This window comes from Ursus maritimus, unplaced genomic scaffold, assembly GCF_017311325.1.
Source record: "Ursus maritimus isolate PB19 unplaced genomic scaffold, ASM1731132v1 scaffold_19, whole genome shotgun sequence".
In the NCBI taxonomy this organism is placed as follows: domain Eukaryota; kingdom Metazoa; phylum Chordata; class Mammalia; order Carnivora; family Ursidae; genus Ursus; species Ursus maritimus.
In genome coordinates, this window is record NW_024424341.1 from 34,480,171 (window position 1) to 34,503,808 (window position 23,638).

General features: G+C 38.4%; 1 protein-coding gene across 1 annotated transcript; it reads right to left on the bottom strand.

Moving 5' to 3' along the window:
- Window positions 1–22,679: 22,679 nt before the first annotated feature.
- Window positions 22,680–23,369, bottom strand: LOC103662098 (thymosin beta-4-like). The gene has a single exon (XM_040633027.1). It carries the CDS (start codon window positions 23,152–23,154, stop codon window positions 23,035–23,037), a length of 120 nt encoding a protein of 39 aa, XP_040488961.1. The 5' UTR covers window positions 23,155–23,369; the 3' UTR covers window positions 22,680–23,034.
- Window positions 23,370–23,638: the final 269 nt, after the last annotated feature.

The following is a 23,638-nucleotide window of genomic DNA, read 5'->3' on the forward strand; positions in this document are numbered from 1 at the left end:
TTTTACTCATAAAAAAGGAGAGAACAGGTTATAGAAGTCAAAGCCAGTAGTTGAAAAGGAGGCTGTTGGGAATTTGAACTAAACCATTTGTGCTAGGAAAAACAAAACAAAACAAAAAACCCAACCCAACAGCCCTCTTTAAATAAACTTTATATTTTTTGAATTGTTTTAAGAAAGATATGTGTTTTTGATAGTAAAAAGGCACTACAAGGTGTTATAATCTCTTTCCTTTGTTGGACATGCCTGCGCTGTTTAGTTTTTCTCCCATTTCACCAGAAGATTTGGCCATGACCTACAAGCACCATTGGGTGGCAGCCTAAATTTGCAACCCCTTAAGAAGTGAATTCATCCTTGGCATTGGGTTCTGTGAATTTCACCTTACAAATGACAACTTTGCACAGATGTTTTTAAATGAAGTGTTGAGTAAAATTTTCCTCTTCTTTCTGACAAGAATGTGTGTCAGACAGAGAGCAAGAGAATACAACAAAGCTAAGAAAATACCTAGTGACCAGATGTCTGGAAGAAAATCCTCTCTTCTATTAAGCCATTTTGCTCCTGCACATCTACTCTCAACAGCTCAAGAGCTATGGAACCCTCTTAACTCTGTGAGGATCAAATGAGATAACATGTGAAAACACCTTACCAAATGTACAAAGCTGTGTAGATGTGAAGGATGATTATTACATCATGAATCCAGGTTGCTTTTCTAGCACTTTTTTGGCATAGTTGTTTTTTAAATGGAGTAGCCTATATGAATTAGCAAACTCAAACCCAAATCTATAAAAAATATTGCACATCTTTAAAGTTCACTTAAACCTGAATCTAAGATCTCCTCATACTTCTGGGCTGGCAGGAATTAATTAAATATTTATTAGTGCTCTCTTGGCCCAAACATTGTGCAAAGGCTCAAGGTCTTAAATGCTGCAGAAGCATAGGTAAAAATTCCTCTGGTCACTGATCATTAGATCTCACTGGATAATATGGAGATGGCCATTGTTCAGCCAGCTTGGTCCTTTTAGATTCTGCTCCTCCACTGTTTATAGTCCATGCTTGGTGTTCAAATATCTTTGAAAGGACTGGGGGTCAAATGTCAACCTCTCTGGGTGCACCTCATAGATCCTTCTTCGCTTTTCCAGATTCTGGGTCTCACTGGGCCTTCTGAATCCTGACCTCTTTCCAATATTGGCAAAACTTTAACTCTTCCCTTTGTTGTCCTAGAAGGTACTCTGGCTATCCCATCTGTCTCCAGGATATATATATATACCTCTTTAGTCAGTGTAGGCTTTGACAAAAAAAGGAAGAGCTGTAGAAAACACGCAACTAGTAATAGGCTCTGTGCCCTATAGACAGTAAGGGTTTGGTCGCCTTCTTGGAACTATTGAGGTGTGCAAGAGCAAAACAGAAACTAAAATCTCAAAAGTTGTTCTGCCCCTCTGGCTTTCTATCAGCTTCAGCAGGGCAGAATTTTGGTGAGTGCATTCTGGATCAAATGTGTTCTTCTGTCTGGGTGAACAGAGCACACATTATCTTCTTGATTTCTTGATTCTACATAGACTAGAGAACTGTTTTCCTTTTTTCATCCAGCTGCAGTAATTCCAATATAACAGAAAAAGGAAAACTCTTCCTCATTAACTCTAAAAAGCAACAATTATAATAGTTTATAATTTACATTTGTTGATAAATACCTCATATAACATCAGTGAATATTGCTTCTCTGGGTTGGTTATTGTATTTGGATTTTTATAGTAACATTCAAACTACAAGGAAGCTAAGTTGCTTTCATTTTTGCTGCTTAGGGGATGGGCATTAGGAATGATTAATTTTGTTGATTAATCTAATCAGAAATTAATTGCTATGGGGCACCTGGGTGGCTCAGTCAGTTAAACCTCTGACTCTTGATTTTGGCTGAGGTCATGATTTCAGGGTATGAGATCAAGTCCTGCGAGGGGCTCTGACCTCAGTGGGGAGTCTTCTTGAAATTCTCTCCCTTCCTTCCTCTCCCCCCTACCGTGCTCTCTCTCTCACTCTCGTGATGAGAGATAAATAAGTAAATCTCAAAAAAAAAAAAAAAAAAAAAAAGAAAAGAAAGAAATTGGGGCACCTGGGTGGCTCAGTCATGATCTCAGGGTTGTGAGATTGAGCCCCACGTTGGACTCTGAGCTCAGCACAGAGTCTGCCTGTCCTTCCCTCTGCTCCTGCCCCCCCACCAGTCTCTCTCTCTGGAATAAATGAATAAAAATTTTAAAAAACTAAATGCTGTAAATTGATTATATAGCTTTTTGACATTCAGTAGATAATTTTTAAGGATAGAAAATAATTAAAAATTTTTTATTACTGAAAACTTCAAAAATATTCAGAAGTACAAAGAAGAGAAGAGTCTAACATTAATATACTCACCGACCAACTTTATTATCAACTCATGGCCAATCTTGTTTTATTTATGTTCCCCAAATTTCCTTCTCTCCATTCTTCTTCCAATTATTTTGAAGCAAATCCTAGGCATTATATAATTTATCTGTAAAATTTTTGTAGGTATCTCTAAATGGTAAGGACTTAAAAAAATGCAACATAATCAAAATGTTGTCACACAAGTTAAACAATGATGAAAGAACACTTTATTTTATTTTCATCATTTATCTTATTTGTTTTCTTAAAATTTAATATTAAATTTATGTCAACAGTATAAATCTAAACATGTTAACATATCCTGAAGGGTATCTAAGATACGTTGTCAAGTGAAAGAGAAAGTCATAGAATAATTTTTATAACATGGCTCAATATGTATTTTTTTAAAGATTTTATTTATTTATTTGACACAGAGAGAGACAGCCAGTGAGAGAGGGAACACAAGCAGGGGGAGTGGGAGAGGAAGAAGCAGGTTCCCAGCAGAGGCACCCGATGTGGGGCTCGATCCCTGAACTCCGGGATCATGCCCTGAGCCAAAGGCAGACGCTTAACGACTGAGCCACCCAGGCGCCCCTCAATTTGTATTTTAAAAATTATGAATAACTATCTATTTTTGTTTAAACATGTAAAAGGGTTAGAAACATACCTCAAACCAAGAACTGTTGTTACTTTTTAAAGTAAGAATAATCAGAGTTGGTATTGGGGATGGAAAAGGACTCTCACTTCTAACCTATTCTTCAGTATTTATTTTTTTTAAAGATGCATATTACTTTTGAAACTAAATTTTCAAGAAAGAATTTATGAAAGGAAGAACTTAAAAATAAATTATGTCAATATGTAAAATGAGAGACTTTCTTAGGTCAGAATGTGCTGTCCAGATACTGTCTCTCAGTTGAATAATCTTACTCCTGGGTTAATGAGAGTGGTAGTTAGCATGTATAGTGTGCCTGGCTATGTGCCGGTCACTTTTAACAGGTGCTTCCAATCTGATACTTATTTCTCACCATAACTCTTTGAGGTGAGTATTCCCATTTCACAGATAAAGAAACGCAATGTAGAACAATTAAATAACTTGCCAGAAGTTTGGAAGAGGCTGAACAGGCTTGGAACTGAGGTCCAGGGATTCCTTGCCCACACTTTAATCACTTTAGTGAACTTCCACTTCCCTTGGTTCTGAAATTCTCACTGTTACAGAATGAATTTTGTTTTTTCAGTTTGTAGTGATTTGACTGGTTTGTTTTTTAATTTCCATATTGGCCTCAACAACTCTATTTTACTATAAACTCAATGGCTCAGGCAAGACAGAAAGGTATTTCCTTTCATTTCCCCCCTCATCCATAGAGTCTGACTGGCCCGAAGGACTAAGGGGAGAAAGAATCCAAAAAGAACTTCATGCTTTCCTGATTCGAGATACATTTAAATAACAGGCAGATGGTTCTTGTCATCAGTCGCTTTCTGTGCAGTTCTCCAGCTGCCTAACCTTTCTTTCTTGGTGGAAAAATGTCATAAAGCTCTTCTTAATTTATCTATTCCATAAACATAGGGCAAAGAGACTACAAGTGTATAAGAACAGAAGTGCCCAACACTTTTATTTGCAATATACTCCAAATCATAGATGTAAACAAGCTGTAACTATCCTTTTAAAAAAATTATGGATTAGTTCTTGCATACTGTAGTAGCAAATTTATTTTTCACAACTTGACCTTAGCACCAACAATGCGTTGGGCTTGTTTTTGGTCATCTTTTTTGTTGTTGTTAGGAATAACACATTTATTACTTAAAAAGAATGCAATAAGAAAGCAAATTTGTCTGCAAAACAATATACCTCCATACATGCAAACACTATGATACATAAATTCTTTTTGTATTCACATTATTTTATCCCTTATCTATTGGAGACAATTGAGAAATTACTGTGTGCCCAAAAGAAAAGTCTTTAACTCAAAGAAATTTGATCCTTACAAAATTCTCCTGAAATTATTCAAGTGATTACTTAAGAAGATGAGTAGTTTGAATTTTTCTATCCTTTGCGCACCTTTGCTCTACCATCCCATCAAGGATCATAGGACCTCCACAGACTAGGTTGAGAAAATGCCACTGACAAGACAGGCTTCCAGAACTTAGACCACTTGATGTCCCTCTTTACACACAGTGAAAAAGTGCAGCAAGTAGGAACTTCACTGACCACAGGAAGATACTGTCCAATCCCACTCATATTATTAAAATAAGATTCCGGACTTTAATCACTTAGATTTAAAATTTTGCCCTTCGGACAAGCTGAATGGTAGGTCACTTTAGTAGATAGTTCACACTCTTTAGAGAAATAAATTTAATATTGATTCTTCTGCAAATGTATAGCTCTACTCTGTGTCTGTCTAGATTCTCCAAAGAGGATATTTGAGGACTCTCATAAATACTCATAATTATGTTTGGTGAGATGGTTTAAAATAATTCAATTCTAACTCTTTTAGGAGGCTTAGACAGAGTAGAGATTTTTTGCTCTGAAGGGGGGAAAAATTTTCTACTGCCTAATGTCCAAAAATATTGTAGCATACTTTGGGAGATCTTTAGTTAATTTAGAAGCCATATTGTAGCTAACCCTGCTCTGTAGCCTGCCTTCTAAGTAGGTTTCACGCCAGTGTCTGGGGCAATTAATGAATTTAGTCTAATAAACTGCAATCTTATTCCTCCAAGGAGTTATATTTTTCCTGTGGCTTATATACCATTGTTGGCTTTTTAGTTGCTTCTTTCTCTGGATCATCTTGTAGTTGTTAGTAGAGTGTCCAGATATGGGTGTTTGGTCGTGTATGAGAAGTATAACTTTAATATACATTTTTTGGCAGAGAAGGATGTCTGTAAGGTCAAGGCTTTCTTGACATTTTAAGTGTTAGATTTGGAAAATTTCTACCCAACTTTCTGTTTAACTCATTAGGAAACTAGCTCTGACAAGGTCAAGCAATTAGTGGCAATTCCAGGACTAGAGAGGTTGTAATGCACTACGGTTAAGTGCTTTGGTTCTGACGTCCCATGGTCTGGATTTGAATCCTGCTCCTGCCACTTATGAGCTATATGACCTTGTGCAATTTATATCACCTCCCTGTGCCTCAGTTTCCACATCTGAAAATGGATGATCATAATATGTAGTTTATAGGGTTATTATAAGGATTAAATAAATGAATATGAATTAAACACTTAGTGCCTGGTATATAATGAGTACTGAATAAATGCTATTAGAATTAGAACTCATGTCTCCTACCTCTCAGTTGATCGCTTTATAGTTGCACAACATTGTTTCTCCTGATATCCCTTAAAGATATTAAAATATTTTAATAGTGTTATTTCTTATTAAATATTTCAGTTGATTAAATATTTCAGAAAAGAAAGCATATTTAACAAATGTCATCTTGACCATTTTTTTCCATGTGAGAGATGAACAGGTAATAAATGAAGAATTTGGAATGAAATGAAAAATTAAATGATGTATGTCTGAGTATATTCAGGTATCACATTATATAATAAATTACTTTTTAATACAGCCATGATTCCTAATTTGCATAAACAATTGGGCACTTTAGTGGCTTGTTAGATAAATTGGGCCCAACTAACCAATACAAATGTATTACAAATGCATATCTGGAATGTGAAACTGTTACTGGAAACTCATTGGAACTGAAATTTCCAGTAAAGGGAACCCTTGATTTTTCAATAAAAGAGGAAATATCTATTCTGGGTTCATGTAGATGATATGGATTTAGCAATGATTTGTTCTTTGATTATAATCACTTAGTGCCTTTTAAAGAGAGATTCATGTCTTTGTAGCTCTCTGTGAAGACATAATGTTATAGCAACAATGGCTAATCTTATATGCTTGATACTGTCTACCAGTTAGACCGTTAGTGCCACTTCTAAGCATTGAGATGTGTGCAGTGAGTTGAGCTCTATTTCTATTCTTATTAGGTACATGTGGCAGACACTCTGGGCTTCTTGCTCCCCTGTCATTCTCACTAGCCTTATTTTTTGCTAGTAGAATCCTAATTTTTCTCAGGTGGCCATGTGCTTTAAGGGAAGTTGGGATTTCCCTTAGCCTTGAGGGGAAGTGCATCTTAAGTAATCCAAATAGACATTCTGATTCTAATTATTACCCTTCCAGTGATTGATCTAGACATGGGTATGTGACATAATTTTGGCCAGTGAGAACTGAGAGAGAGTTTTTGAGGAGGAAGGTGCTTCCATGTAAAATTTATGTGTATAAGGAAACACTTGTGTCTCTGATTGTTGTCATCTTTATATGTTGCCTGGAATTGCAGAAGCCAATCTTAGCACCTTAAAGAGGTGCTAGCCTCAGGGGAGAAGCCAACATGCTTATATTTGCAGATAGACAGATGTGAGGGACCTGGGTCCTTCTTGATGTCTGTGAATTACCAGGTGAACTCACCCTGAAGCTACTCTACCTCTGGACTTCTTATTTTCTAATATAATAAAAGACATTATTTAAGCCAATTTTACTCAGCTTTCTTTTTTCAATAGAAACATGCTAATTGATGCAATGTAAAATCATCTAATTATAATTCTGGTCTCTTTGTATTCTTCGATTGTAGTTGCCAAAATGAGCTCAAGTCTGAAAATTGCTCAGTAGGACCAGACATGGGCCTCCTCTTGTGGTTTCATTTGCTGATGACCACTCTCTTGATAAATGTAAGTATTTAAACTTCTCTTAACCAGTGACATTTCTTTATACCTTGAGTTAGTGTTTTAGGTACAATCGTATAAATATTAAATGATACAATTATTAATCTCACAGGGCTCCATTTTTGTTGCAGTTTCTTTTTCCTCTTTTAAGGTCTTTGGTTACCTTCATTTTGGGACACAGTACACTGAAGGAGGCCAATACGAATGGGGAATCACCTCAGTCAGCACAAGGAATGCTGTAGACCTTTTGTTACCTTAGCATAGCCATCTCCTGTGAGCTGACATACTGTTTTCCAAATAAAAATGCTTCATTTAGATGTCTTAAAAATGAACTTTCCTCCTTCTTTTAAAGTCATGAGCACAGAATCATACAATAACAGCTGAACTTTAGAAGACTGAATGTATGTGAATTGGGATTAGTTTTGTGATAAATGAAAAAAAATTAATTTGACATATATTTAAGATATGTTTAATTTTTCTGCTGGGTGATTACTGGACAGTGATTAATTAATTCATGTAAATCACCAGGGTTGCGGTTTATAGGTACCTTATAAAATGAATGCATTTGAATAACGATCAAGCCTATAGGGAGGTCTTACCACCTTTAGAAAATGTTCCTCAATTAATTTCACTCCTTAATAAGATACTCCATTTTTGCTACCATCCCTTGACATGCCCTTACTGTGTACAGTTACTGACATAATAGTATCTACCTTTACTTTGTGAGTAACTCTTCTTTGAATGTTGTGGTTTTATCAGGAGATTTATCATCGGACCCATTAGGGGACCAAATCGTGAAAGTAGAGGATGGGGTCTCGGTTAAGGGTGACATTATGCAGTCAGGTATTTCGGTCTAGGCAAAGCAAACTGTGAATGAACTGAACAGATGGGTCTGTTCAGAGAGACTCTTAGGAAAGTCGCCAGGTGGGGCCTGAGCCTTTGGCATTGCCATATAATTATTTCTTCTTCTCTTGGTAATAAATCCACTAATAGACTGTGATCATTGTTTTTAATCAAAGAACAATTTCCGTTTCTGGCAGACAGGCTGCAGTACATCTACAGTGAGGAGGAAAATAAGAGATATCTACAGAAAGCTTTAAAAATACCCATTTAAAAGCCTATTAATTTAGAACACCTGCCAGCCAGCACTTTTAAGTAGGTATATCTATAGAGAGAAAATGGGAAAAAAAACTTGTTTTTTCCTGTTCCATATAAGGCAGAACAAAGATGTAACTTGATGTTACTATGTGTTTCTGATTTCTGCCCATACACAAGTAAAACCTTTTTCAGGATTCTGTCTTCTTGCTGGGAAACCTTCCTCTAATTCATTCCTACAGAAACTCGCCAGTAGGGGGTGAAACTCCTTTCCACTATCCACTCCCTAATGGAGCAATGCTTGCTTTGGATAATAAAAATTCTCACCTTTAGGCAGAATCCTGAAGTACTATGAGTTATATTGAAATACTGTTTGGCATTGCATTTGATAGGAGATAAAAAGTGCATAATATTCTTTTATGAGTCTTTATCTTCTGGCTTCCTGAAATTTCCTCCCCATCACAATATAAAGAATTAAAGTACAGTTTATGTTGGAGATGAGAGACATCCCTAATTTTGGAGAATACTAGAACAAGACCTATAAATTCTATCTTTAATGGCATGCATGAGGCCCACAGCCTCAGATCAGTGGTGAATCACTAGCTCCTTTGGTGAATAAGAATGAATATTTGTGGGGGCCAAAAGGGTTATGTAGCTATTGTGCCAGAATCTATAAGCTTGATTGCTTTTATGCATCTTATGAAAAGTGAAATAATAAAGCCTTTTTGAAAATTTTAGTATGTCTCACGTGTAGTAAGGAGTACCAAGAAAATTGTGTGTGTGTGTGCACGCGTGCACGCATTGTGTGTGAAAAATCACAGGGCAGAGCTGTGGTCACTTGGTCTGCCCTCCTGTCCTTCAGGAGCAGCTCCTTCAAGTGCTGAAAGCTTTTAAGTTCTGTTTCGTTTTAATAAGGGTGGTGAAATTCTCATGTATAAATACACATGAGATATATATTATCTAATTATATATTAATATTAATTATTATATAATATATAATATAATATATTATCTAATTATATAATAGATCATATTTGTTTTCACATTTCAGGTATTCTTAACATGGTTTATAAACATTTTTGTCCAGTTTCTACCATATATTGTAAGACCTTTGCATAAACAGGTTTTCTGTATTCCAATTCTTTTATATTCTTATAGGTGACACCCACTGCAAATTGCAAGGATTAAGTAAATCCTGATAACTTGCCATTTTTAACTAATAGATAGGATAGTGCTTTAAAGGTTACAAAAAATTTCAGCAATTAACAGCAGGAGTTGTCTTAAGCTCTTTTCTTTCCTATTTTAATGAAGATTTTTTATAGGGATATTACAGACAAACATTATATTAGTTTCAGGCATGTAACAATAATTTGATATTTATATATATTGCAAAATGATCACCACAATAAGACTAGATAACATCCATTACCAGAAATTTCATTTTAGTTTTCCTGTCTAGTCAAGTAAGATGTTAAGTACAGGAGGGAGGCAGGGTCTCTGGGGTGTCAAGATTTCTTTTTTCCCTTGGCTCGTTTGATCCATTACTTGCCTTCTATCTCCAGAGTACCCACCTGACCCATAATTAGCATTTAACGGCAACCATGGGGCCCAGAGTTTCAGAGATACTCAGGGACCCAAGGCTGCAGCTGAAGCAAGAAGGAAACACACCAAAATAGATAGATCTGCCTTGGTTAATGAAGATCACAGATGGAAATACTATTTTCCCCCCCTGTGGACATGGTGGGATTTTTTAGAACTGACGCTATTAATCAATCTGTCCGAAAACAGAAACAGTTGCAAATATGTAATATAGAGTATCAGTGGAATAGAAAACAAACCTTTAACTAAGCCTGATTTTTTTGAAGTTGGAAAATGTTGCCAGCCTGTTCTTTATGTAATTGAAAATGTTTAGAAGCTTTCCTGAAGAGTTGATTAATATATCAAAATCAAAAAAGGCAATTTTGAGTCTAATTTTGTTTGTTTACCGGGTAATACAGGATTCTTGGCTTTGAAATTCTGCCATGCAGGGTGAAAAATGACTGTCCGTGTGAAACAAAGTAGTCTATTGAAAAGAACATTGTGTCTAATAGGGAACAGCTGATACCAGCCCAATGCTCGCTATCCGAAATTACAATATCTCAATCAGTCTGATTGATTCCTGTGGATAAAGGAGAGTCCAGATGTGGCCAAGGGTGGCAAAAGTGTGCGGAGGGAGGGAGTCTTTTGCCTCACCCACCTCTTGGTGCAAGAATCTTAAAATGGGGAGTTGATGAGGAGGTACTCTGGTGTAGGCTGGAGGAACTAGGATAGTTTGGGACCTTGATAAGCTGCATAGACTGCAGTTTCCCCACAAAGGTAGAAGTGACATTGTGAGGGAACAGTTGCATAGCTTCTCTAGGAGGGCCTAGAATTTTACTGTGCTCCCAGAAGCATTTCCAAGGGCTTCTTGATTTTCTAAATCTGAATGAACTAAAATAGGTAGTTACATTTTGGTATTCAGCTTTTGGAGGAAGACACCATGGTTCAAGAAAACTTAACTGTGCGGAGAGGTGGGGGCTTGCTGGCTTAGTTGGTAGAGCATGCAACTCTTGATCTTGGGATTGTGAGTTTGAGCCACATGCTGAGTGTAGAGATTACTTAAGAAAATTAAGAATCTTAAAAAAATAAAAATAAAAACTTAACTGTGCTAGAAAAAAAAAAATGAGTGAACTCCAACCAAGAGTTTCTGCCTATTCAGTTAAAACAGGAGTACTCAAAGAGAGAAGAATGCCTGTTCTAGAGTGATTTTACATCTTCCCTTTTTCAGGAAAGTGCCAATTTCAAATATTTTCTCATTATTTCAATCATTGACATCTCCCAGAAACTCAATATTTTGGTGGCTAATAGCACCATATCTGCTAGATGGTCTTTCAAACCCAGAAGCAACACAGACGTCTTTTTATTGGACTATAGATCTTGGCTTGGGGTTTAGAAAATAAGATCACTGTATGTAGAATGAGGTTGTACTGAAAAACAATCCGCAGATCAACCTAGTTTCTCACCCCTTTGGGTAGATACTAAAGTATCTGGGCCAGGTTGTCTTGTAGCCCCTGCTTGAATATCTCCCCTGGTAAATTGGGAGCTCATAGCTCAGAAGGCATCTGATTATGAGTAAGCTTTGAATCTGTAGCCAAACCTATTTCTTATAGCTTCACTCATCAGGGGCAACAGAGAATGTCCTCTTAGTTCATTGTGATGGTTCTTCAGTTATGCGGAGTGCTACTTCATCAAGTCAGTCCTCTCCCAGGCCAAGCTTCTCCACACCCTTATGGAGCTGACATTCGGAAGGAGAAGGCTACCACACAATGTAGGGACATCATTCACATAGAATTTGTTGGCTCTGCAAGACATACATACAGAGACAGACACACACACGTATGTATCATAGTATATATAATATTAGATAGTGGTAGGAGCTAGAGTTTATAGTATGCTATCAGATAATGGCAAGAACTATGTAGAAAGATAAAACAAGATACTCAGGGGGCAAATATTATCTTATATCAGTAGAAAACGTCTCTAAGGAAGCGACACTGGGGAGAGTCCTGATGGAGGGAGGAAGTGAGCTATGTGTGAAGGGAAAGGTGGTAGTCAGAAGGGTATTGATTCATAAATTCAAGCATGTTTGGTATGAATGGTCAATGAAGCATATATTTCCTTAAAAATACTGTCTTATCCATTAGGTACCAAGAAGAGAGACTTTCTAAATATGCTTGCCCTAATTAGTATAAACCACAGATAGATGTGAGCTTGTTCAGGGCTTTGGGGAGGCACGTAATTTGTTTTTGTTTTTGTTTTTGTTTTTTTAACTATTTTAAAATATTTAAATTCAATTAATTAACATATAGTGTATTGTTAGTTTTAGAGGTAGAGTTCAGTGATTTATCAGTGCTCAGGGATGCCTGGGTGGCTCAGTCAGTTAAGCATCTGCCTTCAGCTTAGGTCAGGCTCCCTGCTCAGTGGAGGGCTTGCTTCTCCCTCTCATCTCTGTCCCTCCCTCCCCCAACTCGTCACTTGTGCTCTCTGTCTCAAATAAATATGTAAAATCTTAAAAAACAAACAAACCACCCAATGCTCATTCTATCCCATGCCCTCCTTAATGCCCATCATCCAGTTACCCCATCTTCCCACCCCCTCCAGCAACCCTCAGATTGTTTCCTATGATTAGGAATCTGTCTTATGGTCTGTCTCCCTCTCTGATTTTGTCTTATTTTTCCCTCCCTTCCCCTATACTCCTCTGTTTTGTTTCTTAAATTCCACATATGAGTGAAATCATATAATTGTCTTTCTCTGATTGACTTATTTTGCTTCGTATAATACTCTCTAGTTCCATCCACCTCATTGCAAATGGCAAGATTTCATTTTTTTGATGGCTGAGAAGTATTCCATTGTATATATATCACATCTTCTTTATCCATTCATCTGTTGATGGACATCTGGGCTCTTTCCATAGTTGGCTATTGTGGACATTGCTGCTTATAAATATTGGGGTGTGGGGAGGCACAGAATTTGTATCTCCTTGTCCATATGAAGGCCTTTCTCCCTCTGGTGTTTCTCCCTGAATAAATGTGTGCCTTCATGGAGTGTAAAGCAAAGGGAACCAACCCATCAGCCAGACCAATCCTCTTCGTCAACCCTGTTGATGCACAGGGTGATAGGAACCTCAGACAGGGTGCTCTCACATCCCTACCTGTGGGCATGGCACCCCACTCTCACCTGTCCTTACACCTATGAAAAAGAGGCATGTAGGATCTTTGTGTTTCCCCCAATGAATCAGTCCTGGTTCCTAGTGATCACCATGTCCTATTCTGAGGACTCACAAATCATCTGCCTCATCATTTCAGAGTATTACTGTGTTTCAAAACCAAGCTTGCACATCTGTAGATCATGGAATACATGTTTTCCCCCCATGTTAAGAAACTGGAATACTATTTTTCTAGCTGCACTGCCCCAGTAACTTTTCTGTTTTCCCTGATTCCTTAAAGATTACTGACAGGGACTCTTAGATTACATCTGCAAAGTCTCTCCATACTCTGGGATGTAATTTGTTTAGGCCTGGAGACTTGAACTCATTTAAAACAGCGAGATGGTCTCTTGCTACCACCTTACTTATCTCATACTTCAGTTTCTTCTAAACTACATTTATTCAGCCTTCCTGAGTCTAAAGATCATTCTCCTTGATATAGAAGATGGAAATACAATAGAAGTTGTGATATATGACTTTCTCTTTGTTGTTTGCTAGTGTTATATCATCTGCCCCAAGCAATGAAGTGTGTTCTTTAGGTTCATCTTTTTTACTTTGATTGTAGCTGATAAGGGGTGAGTGTGTTTCTGAGTTTGTGGATGAAAGGCTTAAGCATATTTTACATAAGCATATTTCACACAGTGCATTGAGGGATTAACCCTCCTATCATGTTATTTCAGTTCAATATTCCTATGCACATTTTATCTTGTTTTAGTATGCAGTTATGAGCAAGGGCTCTGGAGCTATACAACCAGGGGCAAATCCTGGCTGTTCCACTTACTCTAGCAGTAAGACCATGGGCAGGTCAGTTTACCTGTCTGCATATGAGTTGCTTGTCTGTAAAATGGAGATAACGCTTACCTCATAGAATTTGAGAGGAAACAATTTAAATTTTTCTTTATTTTTTTTTTAATTTTATTAATTTATTTGAGAGAAAGAGACCGTGTAAGCAGTGGGGGGCGAGGGACAAGCAGACTCCACACGGGGTGTGGAGCCTGATGTGGGGCTTGATCTCACAACCCTGAGATCATGACCTGAGCTGAAATCAAGAGTCAGATACTTAACCACCTGAGCCACCCTGGTGCCCTGAGAGTAAACAATTTAATACACATAAAGGGCTTACAATAGTGTCTGGCACATAGTAAGTACTTATCACCACCACTACCATCATCATTTCTAATGTATTCCTATCATCTTTCAAATATATTTTAAAAATTCTGACCTCATCAGAGAGTTTACTGGTGAGCCACAGTTTGTCCTGTGGTTAGGGCACATTCAATCCAATTTTTCATATCTTGTATCTCTGTGTTTCTAGTGTCAAAGAGTGAGACTTGGTATAAACAACAAGGATGTGAGACTCTCAAAGACCATGAATCAACAAAGAAAGGTTAAATTACATTTAGTGTACACATGGCAGGAGCAAAGTGAATGGACACATTTTTATAAAGACTCTCATTTGAGTCTGGTTTGAAATAAAAAGGACTTTCTTCTTAATCAGAGATTCCAAGTTAACCTCTGTACCCATTTCCAAGCCTTCTAACCTAGTTTGAATGATGAAGGAAAACTTACCCCAGATGGGGTCAACCAAATCCATAATACCTCATAGGAATCATAAAATATTGTTTCATAGTAGTATGGAAAGGCAAATTTGCAATCACCAAGGGAACCTGAACCTATCAGATCTTTGGGCCATGTTAGGACCATTGGAATCTTTGATAGGATTTAATTGGTTGCTATACAGAAGGGTTCTTCATCCCTCTGCCTTTATGTTTTCATAATGGATTACCTTTGGCATAACAGCCATTACATTTTTGGCCTTCTCTGACTGGAGAAAGAACTAAACACACTTAAATCTTGGAGCTCTCCTTTCTACAGGATACTGATACATGTTAGAAACTTACAGAAACAGCCACTGCCTGGGTGGGGAAGGTCCTACAGTAGTGTAGGGATGACTGTGATTGATTGGTGGCTAAATCTGCCCAATTGAGAGACAGTGTTAGCAAGTCTATTTGTACCCAGACCTCAAGCCAAATTCTGTAATTAGTTTTGTCAGTAATAATAACAGAACTGATGTTTTGATTTCTTTTTGTCTCCTGTGTCTTGTTTCTCAATAGATTTTTAACTTAAGAAGGGGTGAGAGATATTATTTATTGATTCTTTCATACATCAAATAAGGCAAACAAGAATAATGAAGGTAAGCAATATTCATTAGCTCTTCTCTTTACATGTAAGCAAGATGTGAACCAAGACAGTCTTTAGGCAAACTGTACAAAAATCTGATTGACTTCCCCCTGGGAAAATCTGCCCTTATTTCTATCTTTCATCACGGTCAAACAAATAAACAAATCTAGAAACCTATGATGAAAAAAAGGAGCTATTGGCAGCAACGAGGTAGAGGGAAAAGCTAGATTGAATTGATTGGAAAATGACTCTCAGGATTAGGGTGGGCCTCCTATTATTTAGAAAGGAAGTAGCAGAGTGTCACTGTCCTGGGGCAAAGGGAAAGTTTGAGCAAGATCAAGAGCACAGGTAATGTAGATGCACAGAAACTTAGATTAGAATTAGAATTTTCTTAAAATGGTTGTCTTGTATAACAATCCATGCAGTGCCTAGGTACATTTTTAGTCCCCCTACCTCCCTTAACAAGTACATACCAAATTTTATTCTCGGTGAGCTAGAGAGAGCTAAGGAGTTAACTAGAGGTGGAGACAAAGTACAATGTGGCCTGGATGTACAGGAGATGGGCTATGGATGCTGAGAACTGAAAAAGTTGGACCAGGTTTAAAAACTAATGAGTGTGTGGGGCGCCTGGGTGGCACAGCGGTTAGGCGTCTGCCTTCGGCTCAGGGCGTGATCCCGGCATTATGGGATCGAGCCCCACATCAGGCTCTTCCGCTATGAGCCTGCTTCTTCCTCTCCCACTCCCCCTGCTTGTGTTCCCTTTCTCGCTGGCTGTCTCTATCTCTGTCGAATAAATAAATAAAATCTTAAAAAAAAAAAAAACAAACAAACTAATGAGTGTGGGGCACCTGGGTGGCTCATTTGGTTTGGCGTCTGCCTTTGGCTCAGGTCATGATCCTGGGACCCTGGGATGGAGCCCTACTACCTCTACCCCCTGCTTATGCTCTCTCTCTTGCTATTTTTCTCTCTCTCTCAAATAAATAAATAAATAAATAAAAAACAAACCCAAAACAAAAAACTAATGAGCATGATTGAAACAGATTGACCGGAAGAGAAGACCCTGGATGTGCTAGGCAGAACCTTCCAGGAGTAGAAGGAAATGAGCAGAGGAGAAATTAGAGTTCTCAAGGTGAAGAACCAAGGAGAACTCTGGTGAACCACAAAGCTAATGCCAGGACAACTTGTAGATAGTGAAGATTCTATAGGATTCAGATGGAAGATTGGTTTTCCTCGGGGCCAAATACCACAGTAGAATCTAAATCCAAAATTCATGAAATACTTATTGATCAACTGCTATATGCCTATCATAGTACTGGGCACTGGTGAATGAATGTTGAGCCAATATGACCTATGCTTGCTCACATGAGGCTTACAGCCCAGGGGGAGGTAGAGCCAATTAAAAAGAAAAAGTTGCAAGTGCTTCGTGGTGCAGGGTGCTATGGCAACACAGAGGCTGTACCTGACCTAGGAGCTGGGAGATAGGTTAGGGAAATCTTTATGGAGAAAGTTCCATCTAAGCTGAGACCTGAAGGACAAGTCAGAATTAGGCAATCAAGGAAGAACATTCCAAGCAAAATGGGTAGTATGTGACAGGGCCTGGGGGATGGGCAAGAAAAAATTAGGCGTTCAGAAACCTACAAACGGGTTGACACCATACCCTAGATACTTTTTTTTTTTGTAGGTAATCACTTTGCCTGAAGTTTGAGTCTGAAGAAAAAAATGAAAATGGGCCTTAGCAAGGTCACCAGTAGAGAATGTCCCTTGGTGTCTGTTTCTTGGGGTATAAGGGATGGATCAATTAAAAAAAAAAAAAGCATTTGGGGGGCTTCAGGTGAGTGGAATGGGTATTGTGAGATGTTCTGGATGCTAAGGCAATGGGCAAAGGAACAGCATGCTGCCAAGTCCAGAAGAAAAGAATAATACTGCATAGGAAAGTGGACCTTGTGCATAGCCAGGAAAAAAAAAAAGACAATTTAGTTTTATATGTTACATTTTAATAATAGTCATTTGTAACAGCATAATGAAATTTGTGAACAAAAGTTCATTTCCAGAAGAATAATCTCTAACTGATATGCAATGCCTCAGTAGGATTTGGCCAGGTTTTAATTTTAGCTTGAATAAATAATGTAAGATACTAGGCTGGGTGAGATAAAAGGAAATCTCTATACTTTCATCTCTCCATGATGGAAATAATAACTACTTTATTTCAAAACAAGTTTCCAATTAGTTTCTGTGAACTATTATTATCCCCTTTTTCCAGATACTGTAGCTCATTTTGAAACTTAATTTTGATAATATATAAACATTTTAAAAACTTACTCTACAGGAATGACAGTTATATTTGGAGAGAGGAATGCTGTTGGGCTATAACTATATTATTTGGGACTGTTCTAAATAATAGTAAAAATAATGAAAAAGAATTAGTCAAAATGTAATCTCTTTCATGGCTATTCATGACCTGGTATGGACTTATCTTTAGGCCATTTTCTTTAAAATTGTTCAGTGGACTTTTTTTCTTCAGAACTAGTAATGCTTCACTTGAGGTTATAAACTCTCTTATCCCCATTTTAAAGAGCTGGCATTATTTAAATAATCAATGAGCTCATTCAGTAAACACTTGAGTACTAACTGTTTGAACCAGACACTGGGCCTGGTGCTGGGGCTTATGTAGTGAATCAGGTAGCAATGACATTTGCTTTTGAGGTGCTTAGTTTAGGGGGCTGAGAAAGTCTGAAGACTTTTTGGAGAAGAGGTCTTACAGAAATAAAGACCCATATTTTAATTTGTATTTTAAGTCAGGACTTGACCATTATCTATAAATCATTCCAGATGGATAAACTGAGGCACAGGTTATTCAGGCTCAACCCATTAGTAATAAAGTGGTGATTTCAGTTGAAAAATTGGTCCCCTGATGAGTTCTTCACTCCCCAGGCCCCATAAGCTCACTTTCCTACAATTGCAGTGTTCCATTCACTCTGTTTTTCTTCCCTCGATGCAGAAAGACAGACTGGTGATGCTGTTTTTCAGATGAAGAAAACAAGGCAGGGGAGTTTACCCAAGGCCACTTATCACTTTTATGGAGGAGCCAGCATCACAGCTCCTACCCTTTGAGTTTCCAGGCCGTTGCCTAGCTACCAAACCTCCCTGCCTCTTCCACTGCACAACATCCAAGCAGGCACTTAATAATCATAATTGATGGTGCTGGCTGAAAGGGAGAGCTCAGAGTGATTCTGGGAGTTTATGTTCACATACCAATGGATTTTATTCTTCTTGTGGTCAATAACCTAAACCCATTTGTTTTAGATAGCATCCCTGTATTGGTCCACAATGAAGCTTTCTTATCTACATTGATGATTTCTCTTTTCTCTCTTTCTCAACTGTTCTTTCTGGGGGAATCCAGTGGCTGTTTACAGGTATCACACACTTAAAAAAAAAGTCTGTCTTAAAAAAACAATGTCTGGCTTCCCACAGAGGAGTCTCACTATAGCAGTTTTAAGGGATAGAGTGCAGTTTGGTGAAAGTTGAATAAATTCCATCAGAAACTAAGATTTCTTCTTAAAGTGTTAGCTCCATTGATTATTTAACTATGTTAAAAATATTTGAGCACCTGTTTTTTCCAGATACCAGTGGGAATAAAAAGATAAATTTGTTTATCCTTTCAATTATGATTTGTTGAGTGCCTGACATGTGCCAAATACCATGCTAATTCTGGGGATTCTGTAGTTTTCCTTATGTTGCACATAGTCCAGGGGGAGTCAGACGATCTGAAATGATCACACAAGTAGAAATCTGCAACTTTCATAAGTGCCTCGAAGGACAAGCACATGATGCTGAGATTGCCCATTATGGTGGCTTTAACAGTCAGGGAAGTCTTATCAGGGAAAGTGATGTTTGAGTTAAGTTCTGTTGAATAATAGAGGGAACTAGACAAATAGGATGGAAAGAGCATTTCAGGCAGAGGAAACAACATGTCCAAGGGCCCTGTGGTGGGTGGGAACATGTGCAATCCAGGAGCCCTAACACTAGTATGGTTGGAATGAAATAAGAGGTCAAGAGGCAGCTGGAAAGGCAGGTAGAGGCCAGACCGTGCATAGTATCAGACACCTGTACTATATTATCTCATGGCCTCAAGGCTATGGTGGACAGTGCCATCAGCTCCCACCAATTCTGTGCTGACCTCATTCCAAGTGTGCCTGAGGCCTGTCTTGTCCCCAGGCCTGGGGCCCTTAGAGGAGACCACTGGCAGTCGCATGTGAACAGCTCTCAAGTGCCGGGGAGTTAGCATCCACAGGGAACCCCCAGTTATTGGTGGATGGAAGTCGATTGGGGAATGCTTCTCCCCTTTGTCTCTGGTGGACAGTTTTGAAATGCATTCCCCACAGTCCCTCAGAAGTTCCCATTGAATTGACCACAGTTGCTCACAGTGGTGGTCAACTTGCTCATTCATTTCCTCCCTTCCTGTTTCACTCACTTTCCCTAATCCATGACTCCTATTCCTTGGGGTCACTTCCCAAATGAAACAGCACAGGAAAGCGTTTGTATTCTGCTGTTCTGGGGAAGCCAGATAGAGATACCATGTTAAGGAGCTTGGAATTTTGTCTTTGTCTTAAAAGCAATGGAAAATGATTGTTTTAAACAGGGTGGTGACTTGGCACTTTTGCACTTCGAAGTGACCATTTTGGCTGCAGTGTGGAAATTGGATTGGTGAAAGGCAAGGGTAGGTGAGGATAGAGCAGTTCATGGGCTGCCGTAGTCTAGGTAAACATAGTTGGAGCAATAAAGATGGAGAAAAATAGATTTGAAATATATTTAGGGCCTCTAATTGACAGGACTTGGTGACAGATTGGCTATGGCAAGTGAGGGACAAGGAAATATTTGAAATGACTCCTGGGTGTCTGACTTTCTTAGCTGAATGGAGGATGATGCTGTTCACTGAGTTGGGGTACTCTGGAAGGTCAGGTGTCGGGGAGGGAGTATCAGTTAAGGTTCTTCATGAACCTAATACAAACTGGCTTAAACAAAAGGGGAATTAGTTTACTAACAGAAATGAGAGAAAAAAAGGTTAAACTGGCTTTAGGCATGACTTATTTAGGGGCCAAAAAATGTGACAAGGATCAGTCTCTCAGCTCTGCTTCTCTTGGGTACCTTTAGCCGCTTAGGGGAGCAAGATGACCACATTCTCAGACCACCCAGTATCTGAAGAGGGTTTTTCTCTTCAGGAGCCCAACTAAGGCATCAATCTGACTCGTTTGCTCTGACTGGATTTTATGCCTACAGGCCAAGAGACACCCTGTTTAGGGGGATGGAATATGTGGATTGGTTTAGGTTAATCGCTACCTACTCCTGGTTGTGGTTGAGGGTGGGGTCATTCTCATGGAGGCTAGACTGGCCAAGAGTGGGAAGGGTGAAGTCTGTGAAGGAAATCTGGATGTTGCTGCTGTAGGAAGGGGAAAATGGGTGCTGAGAAGGTGACCAAAAAAGTTCTCATTCCCAGGGAGAATGAGTTTTGTTCTGAACAAGTGTTTGAGGTTCCTTTAAGACCTTCAGAAGACAATGGATGGCATGGACTTAATTCAGAGGAGAGTTCTGGGTGGGATAATATACCTTGGGAGTAATTTGCATAAAAATAGCCATTGAAACTGAGGGAATGGATAAAATTAACTAGGAGAGGAATACATACTGAGAGGGGAAGAGGACCAAGGACCAAGTGTTGAAGGATTCTAACACTGAGTTGGAATTCTTTTAGGTAAAGGGGAATTGATCTGAAAATAGAAGAAGGAATAAACAAAGAGGTAGGAAGAAAAGTTGGAGGTCTGACTCATTGAATAAACAATAAATTGACACACGATAGCTGCCTCCTTGGAATTCACAGTCCAGTAACCTGACTTGAGTTCAAAACTGATGGTGATGTAGAGAGAACTTCGATTTTCCCAAGTTAACTGTTGTATTAGAAGCATGAATCCCCAGCACATCCAGTGGGAACACAGAGAAGAGAATGGCTAATTATTCTTGGCGGGGAAAGGGATCATGTGAGAAGAATCTTGAAAGATGAACAAAAGTTTGTCATTTGGAGAAGAAAAAAGCTCAGGTCCAAGTTCAATTTACATAAAGGAGTCAGGAAGGAATCAGAACTAAAGCATGGCAACTTAAACTCTGAGAACTTTAGGAGATAAGCAAGGACCGAGTAAGGGTATGTTGGCTGAGGAGGAGAAGCTGGAGGTATCATATAGGTCATGTTTGTGGATGGCTTTTTATCTTAGGGCTTGACTCTACCACTCCACTTCAAAAACCAACTTGACTGGCCTTTATCCTAGATTGGCCGGTTGGTTGACACACATGTTGGTTTTTTTGTTTGTTTGGCATTACAAGGACTCTAAATCTAAAAGGATTTTATGGCGGATATTGACTAGTTGCTTTCTGTTCCTTCCAAAGTGAGGACAGGAATAAATGATTACATTTCAGCAAAGGCAATTTAAGTTAGACATTAGGAAGTGTTTTCTTATCAGTGACATTTATTTTACTTGTCTGCATCAGTCTTACAATTTATAGACTCAGTCAGACAATGATAATAACAGCCAAAGAAAGGAAGGCTGTACAATAAACAAGCAAACAAACAAACAAAAAACCAAATAAGTAAAATCATTAAGTTTATCGGGGATGGGAATGTTAAGGAAATTACATCTGGAGCAATCACAGTAACATCTCCGGCTAGCTAAGGACATGTCTCTAAAGGAATTATGATTTAGGGATCTGATTAGCCAAAAAGGTTTAGGGTACACTTTCCAGGCATTCCAGGCAGAGAGTAGCTGTGATAGGCACATTAATGGCCCCTCAAAGATGTTCACGTCCTCATTTGTACAACCTGTGAATATTAAGGAAGAATTTAGGTTGCAGATGAAATTCAGGTTGTTAATCAGCTGACTTTAAGATACAGAGATTATTCTGGGTTACCTTGGTGGGTCTCATTTTAAAGCATAAGGGTTCTTTAAAGTAGAGGAAAGTAGAAGAGGAAGTCAGAGAAAGATCTGAAGATGCTATGCTGCTGATTTTGAAGATGGAGGTAGGGGCTATGAACCAAGGAATGCAGGCAGCATCTAGAAGCTGGAAGAGCAAGGAAGCAGATTCTCCCCTAGAGCCTCTAAAAAAGAAGGTTTCAGCTCTGCGAACACCTTGATTGTAGCCCACTAAAAGTCATTTTGGACTTCTGACCTGCCGATCTATAAGATAATAAGTTTATGTTTTTTTTTTTATTTTTGGTTTTAAAACTTTTTATTTGCATATGAAAAAAATTGTGCATTCCAATAATTAAAATCATTTTAGCAAAAAAGTAGCACTCTGATTAAACCGCATTTTACAGCCTGCAGGCACCTTGGGCCAGCTTGGTTTTTTTTTTTTTTTTTTTAAAGATTTTTATTTATTTATTTGACAGAGATAGAGACAGCCAGCGAGAGAGGGAACACAAGCAGGGGGAGTGGGAGAGGAAGAAGCAGGCTCATAGTGGAGGAGCCTGATGTGGGGCTCAATCCCGGAACGCCGGGATCACGCCCTGAGCCGAAGGCAGATGCTTAACCGCTGTGCCACCCAGGCGCCCCCAGCTTGGTTTTTACTCTAGATTTCACTGTTGTCCCACCTAGCTTCTTCCTTCACCAGCATGCAAGTTCTTTTCCTTCCCTGCCACCCAAACAGACAGATGGGAGAGGCAGGCGCAGCCTTCATTGTCAGTAGTTCTTTGATATGAAAAGGGGCAGCACAGTCATTTAAATTTGATCCAACCTCTTTGCATCTTATAAAGCTAAATAGCTAAAAGAAGTAAAATAAGGCAAAGCTTGTGGAATGTACAGTGAATATTGGTAGTGGATGCCTCATTATGATTCACCTGCTTACTTCTCCCATTCAGTTGTTTCTTTTGAAGGCAGTGGATTTTTGTCTTGCATTTCTGTCTTCTTCAGTTTTGATTTATTGAATTTCTCAGTCTTAGCCATATTGTGTTTATCCGACATGGTTGCAGAGGAAGTGGAGCGAGGCACATGAGCTAGCGAAGTCTGGTCTGCAGTGGCCACTGAGTCTAAATTTGTGTTGTTTTAAGTCAGGTGGGTGAGATGGTCTAATGGATGAAAGACGTAGAATCAGTTTGCTTCTGGGATAGAAAGAAGCTAGTTGGAAATAGGGAAGGCCATGGACTCTAGATGTTATTATTATATATCTTGTTAATTTTTAAAACCTTTTATTTTGGGATAGTATTTTGGGCCTTTTAGAAAAGTTATAAAAATAGTGCAAAAAAAATTCCTGTGTACTCTATATAAGTTATCTAAATGATGACATTGTAACATATTTGCTTTATCATTTTCTCTTTCTACATAAATATATAAATAAAACATATACTATATAAATATAATAAATATTCTCTAATATTTCGCTATGTGTGTGTTTATATATTATGTTTGTGTATATAATCCCCTTTTTGAACTGTTTGAGAGTGAGGTG